A 6,000-nucleotide genomic window follows, 5' to 3' on the forward strand; every position below is an offset into this window, starting at 1 on the left:
GGATAATAGATGTACTTTAAATAATAATAATGCAGAAATGCATCAGAAATGAGCAGAAAATATATAGCTTTTCTGGACATATTTATTGACTAGAATCATACTCATCACCACCTACCACTTAAATAACACTGTAGATGTGCAATTAGCTAATGATTATTATACCCTATGCCCATATCTTCCTATGTAATCACTTCATAACAAGTCAATTTACACAGTAATGTTTGTCAATACATAGTAGCTCACAGGAGAGCACCAAATGAAGTCCTATTAAATCCAGACAGTTACAAAGTTTTTTAGTTTTGTTGTTTACAGACTTTATTATTATGCGCCATCATTCTCTGGCTATTTTGATGACCAAAGCAAATGGTAATTTGTGGGAGCAAATTCATTAATCAAAGCTATTACGCTTTTCACTTGTAGGAAGACAATAGCTCTCACTCACACAGTGATTAAAAAGTATAGTTCTCAAGTCTGCAGTCATCAGGTACCTAGTGAGGGCTTGTCTTCACTATGCCTGAGATCGATGCTGCAGCAACCTATCCATTGGCCATCAATTTATTACATTGGCTTAAATTTCCAAATACTCTCCTGTTGATGCAGTTTCTTCACCAGAATGAGAAGAGGAGCTGGTATACTAGCCAGGAGAGCAGCCACCGCCAACCTTACAGAACACAAGATGTTATAGCCGTGGTCCCCAACACGGTGCCCGCGGGCACCATGGCGCCCGCGGGGGCATTTCCATGCGCCCGCCAGGTGCTCGGGGCTGGCCTGGCACCCGGCGTATGGCGGGGGGAGCGCCGGCCCCGGGTGTGCGGCGCTGGGCGGGGGGAGCGCCGGCCCCGGGCTCGCGGCGCTGGGTGGGGGGAGCGCCGGCCCCGGGCGTGCGGCGCATGGCAGGGGAAGCGCGGCCCTGGGTGACCGGCACATGGCGGGGGGAGCACCGGCCCCGGGCGCATGGCGCATAGCGGGGGGAGTGCCAGCCCCGGGCGCGCGGTGCTGGTGGGGGGAGCGCCGGCCCTGGGCGCGAGGCGCTTGGTAGGGGGAGCGCCGGCCCCGGGTGCGCGGCGCTGGCGGGGGGAGCGCCGGCCCCGGGCATGCGGCTATGGGGGGGCCGCCCCCGGGGTGCAAGTGTCCCCGCCCCTGGCGCCCGGCGGGTGAACGGCCACGCCCCCTGGCGCCCGACAACCTCGAAAGGTTGGGGACCACTGTGTTATAGTAAGTACATCAACATCAACATTAATTTCAACTATGCTATTTGCATAGCTGAAGTGATGTAGATTAGATCAACAGTGGGGGTTAGTATAGACAAAGCTTCAATTACAAAATAATAACGTATATGATAATTCCTCAGTATTTGTAGCCTTTTGGGATAAAAAAAATGTTTTATTACATAACTAGAAGATTTACCTGGCATTGCTCAGGACCTTAACGCAATTAATTTTTGTGTTTTGAAATATAAAATGAAAATGTATATATTTCCTTTAAATCATTGTTCTGGGATGGAACAGGGGATAAGGGTTCAGTATGAAAACTGCCCTGGAGAGAGAGGACTATTCCAGCTCTCTCTCACCGCAGCATCTTGTGGCCGTTGAGCAGTGCCTCCCCATGATTGCTGCAGCTCCAGTGGGCACAGCTGGTGAGATCCAGGTTCATTTGTCCCCAGCACTCCTCAGCCAGAGTGAGGAATGCAGCAAACTGTGCACTTTCTTTTCACTTCCTGACAAGGGGAACAGCCACCAATGACTCCATATGAATCTGAGAAAGGGGAGCTTCAGCCCCAATCACCCTCCGTAAAGTGTACCTGGGGATGGAAGGCTCGGGGTTGGTGCAGTTCCGGATAGGTGGAGGGTGTGCCATGAGCCAGCCCCTTTCACCTCTCTGGTGATTCTGTCTCTTTTCTGTATGGTTTTATAAGTAACAATCCCATTCCAGCCACATCCCATTTTCCTGGCACAACCAAACTCTTACATTGCTTTAAGTTATAAGAGAAAGCTGTATTCTAGAAAGCTGGTCCTAGCTCTTACCTTTTGGAGGAGTTTTCATCTGTTATAGACAGACAGACAGACAAACTCTCTCAAATGTATAGCAGATAAGATTGAGAATTTCAAATGTTAGGGGGCATTTAGGCACACAACACCCATATAAATGAACAGGACTTGAGTGACTAAATCCCCCTACTGGACTTGAAAACCTGTAATTTAATCTGCTACCATTATAAACAGTATTTTCAATGCACCTTCCTGGTCTAGATCAAATTACTCAACAGAAATTACACATTTTAACTGGCTCATTTAGTTCAAATCTCAAACAACAGAGTTCAAACTTGATTCTAGAACCAACTTAAGATTCTAAGGGAAGGGCATTTCAGGGGTTATATGCCATCAAGGCAAAAATACGGCATGGGCAAAAATACTGGCAAAACTTCTATACAACGACACACCTATAGAACCAAAAGTCTATCCCTTTCAAAATGATGGCATGTTAGAAATTCAGTTAAATATAGTGTATGGGAACCAGTCTCTCTTTAGAGCTATAAATATTTCATCCAAAACCTTAAGTTGTACATTCATTATAGAAGGCAGTTCAAAAATTATGCAATACCTAAATCCCTTTGTAGATCTGAGCCAAAAAGTCACTACAGTTTGCATTACAACTGCTAAGACAGAAAGGAAAAGGACAGAGGAAGGAGGGGTGACTGCATTCTGGGTCAATTCAGACTGTAGTGTTGTTGCTGTCTTGAAGAAAAGCAACAAGTCCATAAATTATAGATTTCCTTGAATAAAACAACAACAATGAAGAAAACAAATACTAAGACTTTGCAGTTGAATTTCATGGCAACCAGGCAAACAATATTTTTGGCATTGTAAGTCAATGATTAAATCAGACACTAAAAGAGACCAGAGGAAGAGTTCCTGTGTGACAGCAAAGTAGGCCAGAATGAGATGATAGTTATACTGGTAGTCACAGTACCATATAAATAATCATAGTTAACCAAAAAAGACTTTCTGTGAACTCACATTTCAGAATATAAATATGCCACTATAACATTTAAATCTGTATAACTTCTATCCCTACTTGACATAAGAACTTTCACACCATCTCTCTAACAAATCTCCTTAATCCAAACCCTCCATCCTTTTGACTGTTTGGTGGTTTCATCTCCCATCTCCAATTCTGAGGTGTCCCTCATATGCTCATTTTCTAAGCTGTTGTCCCATCCTCTAGATGCCATCATTTCCTGATTCTTAGCTCATCCTTCCCTCAGCATTAATTATTTTGTATTTGCTCATTCACTGCAGTTTTCTAGTATGATCAGGTTACCTCTCCTTAAAAATGCTATATAATCCCATTACCCTAATTTTCTCTTGTATTCTTCCCCAACCTTCTTTCTAATTTCTCCACTCTACTGAAACTGCTCTTATTAAAGATTCCCAAGACCAAGTTTAAAAGACTTCTCTGTTCTCAAATGGCAAAATATAAGGTCAAAGCATGTTCCTCAGGTCTAATTTTTGACCAATGTTCTGTGATGTGATTATTAATTTGATCATATAAGAACACTTAATTATACGCTGGCACAATGTTTCACACTGCCTTTTTGCTCTTTAAGCAGAAATTGACTATTGACTCTTCAATTTACTTACATGATGATGCTCTGTTTTTTATGGAAACCAGGAATGAGAAGAGGAAAGCCTACCTGAGGCAGCTGTCCCAAATAGTGGAGGGTGAGTTTCTTTGGCTCTAGGTAGAGAATCTCTCCAAGCTCCTGGTATGGTTTCCAGCTGGGTGTCCAATACCCATGCTGAGTGAGTTGCTTGTGCCTCCGATGGTAGCTCTCCCAAAATATTTGTTCTCTTGTGGCTTCCCAGCAATTATAAACTGTGCTACTTCTAGCTTGGACTTTTGCACCTTTCTGTGTGGGGATGGGCAAGGGTCTTATTAGTACAAAGTAACGAGGATCCAAAGTCCTAGTGTTCCCAGGCATCCTGGTCTTGCTGATTATACCGGTCCTTGTCTGAGACCCTAGTGCTTCTGCTGATGCTACTGATGATCTTGATCCTCTTCCTTTCACCTCCAAGCAACCCCCCCGCTGCAGAACACAGCCCTGCAAACCAACAGTCACCTGCTGCATGGACCCTCCTTTTAATTTACAAGGTAGAATAACTAAAGTATCTGCCACAAAATAACTTGAGAGAAAACCAATCCACTGTGCAGTACCCTCAGTCAAGGGAACTAAGTAATTAATGACCAAACCCACAACTTGGCTGCCCCACCAAACAAACTGACAGGCCAGCAAACCTGCAACACACAAAGTTACATGGAGTGCTCTCTGGTATCCCAATGAACAACTTTATGGAATCATTTCAAAAGACACAATAAAAACCGTCTCCTTGTGACTTGTATTCTGAACAACAAGACAACAGGTGGGCCCCCTAGCTCTGCCCTCATAGCACAGAGACCCCTGTCCAGAGCTCAGGAGCAGGAGCCACACAGCTCAGAGACACACCCTCTCGAGTTAGGGTAGCTGATGCCCCCTTTCAACTGAATCCCCTCAACCCTCTCTTTGAGCACGTCTCGCGTCCCCCCTGCCCCTCCCACCGCTGTGTCTCCCTTGGGGTCCAGGTGCTGAGACACCCCCCAACTGTATCCCCCGAGTCCAGGTGCTGATCCTCACCCTCACTGAGTCCCCCCCCCCCAGTGCAGGTGCTGAACCCCTCCCCCACTGATCCCCCCTCCGGGAGTGCAGGTGCCGAGCCCCTCCCCCACTGATACCCCCTCCCCCCGGGAGTGCAGGTGCCGAGCCCCTCCCCCACTGATACCCCCTCCCCCCTAGGAGTGCAGGTGCTGAGCCCCTCCCCCACTGATACCCCCTCCCCCCGGGAGTGCAGGTGCCGAGCCCCTCCCCCACTGATACCCCCTCCCCCCTAGGAGTGCAGGTGCTGAGCCCCTCCCCCACTGATACCCCCTCCCCCGGGAGTGCAGGTGCCGAGCAGCGCGTGTCCCGGAAGCGGCGCGTCTTGCCCAGGCCGGCCGCCTGAGACCGCGTCCCCGTTGCCCTGACAACGCGACCCGGGCCTCGGCCGCCTTGCCCGCGTTGGCGGTGCCGAGGTGGGGCGGCGGGGGGCGGGGCTCGGCTGCTGACGTCACGCTCCTAGCGACCAGGCGGTGCAGCCGGAGGTCCTGCCGCGGAGGGAATCGCTTGGGGCCCATCCCGAGCCCCCTCTGCTCTGATAACCGGGACACCCCCCTCACCGCCACACTCCGCACCCGCAGCCTGCCGCGGGGGAGAGCCCCTCCCCCCGTCGGGACAGCGGGGAGCGGTGCCAACCGGGAGGGGCGAGAACTGAGCGTGCTGCTGCAACGCCCAGCTTCCCGTGTGTGCAGCCTGTGCAAGGCAGGGTGCACAGCTCAGTGGCTCTCGGCACCCCCACTGTACACACTGTTCCAGCACCCCGATTGCAACCCACCCCAGTTCCCTGCACTGCATTACCCATGCTAGAAGAGGCGGGCAAGGTCTGCAAGCCCGGCAGACTGAAGCTGGAACAGAAACAGATTCAGAAATGGGGGGAGAGGGGAACCAACAAACGTCCTAACAATTGCATGTCATTATGTGTTATATGGGATATAGGTTGAACCTCTCTAGTCCAGCATCCCTGGAACCTGAGAATTTGCCAAACCACAGGCATTCAGTATTGTCTAGCAGTATTACCATCACATCCACAGCTTACTGGGCTCTTAGAAAACAAAGGGTAGTCCTGTGGCACTTTTAGGCTACAGGCTTTTTTCAGAAGAAGCTTTTTTCGGAAGAGAGTCCAGACGCATGTAAGCTGTGATTGCTATGGACGCAATGACCACCAGGGTACCTATGCTTTTTCCTCTTTCCTCTTCTTCCGAAAGAACTCCCTCTTCCCTGTCCACACACGCCTTTTTGCGAAAGAGCTCTTTTGGGAAAAGGCTTCTTCCTCGTAGATTGAGGATTACCAATGCCAGAAAAACCCCTCT

General features: G+C 49.0%; 1 protein-coding gene across 3 annotated transcripts in view; it reads right to left on the reverse strand.

Moving 5' to 3' along the window:
- Window positions 1-4,680, reverse strand: part of CCDC60 (coiled-coil domain containing 60) — a 205,421-nt gene extending 200,741 nt beyond the window's left edge. For all 3 annotated transcript variants that reach the window (XM_075898141.1, XM_075898140.1, XM_075898139.1), the window contains exon 1: window positions 3,695-4,680. In XM_075898141.1, coding sequence (XP_075754256.1) covers window positions 3,695-4,129 — 435 coding nt within the window. In that variant the 5' untranslated portion in view covers window positions 4,130-4,680. The remainder of the gene's footprint in view (window positions 1-3,694) is intronic.
- Window positions 4,681-6,000: the final 1,320 nt, after the last annotated feature.

This window comes from Pelodiscus sinensis, chromosome 15, assembly GCF_049634645.1.
Source record: "Pelodiscus sinensis isolate JC-2024 chromosome 15, ASM4963464v1, whole genome shotgun sequence".
NCBI lineage: Eukaryota > Metazoa > Chordata > Testudines > Trionychidae > Pelodiscus > Pelodiscus sinensis.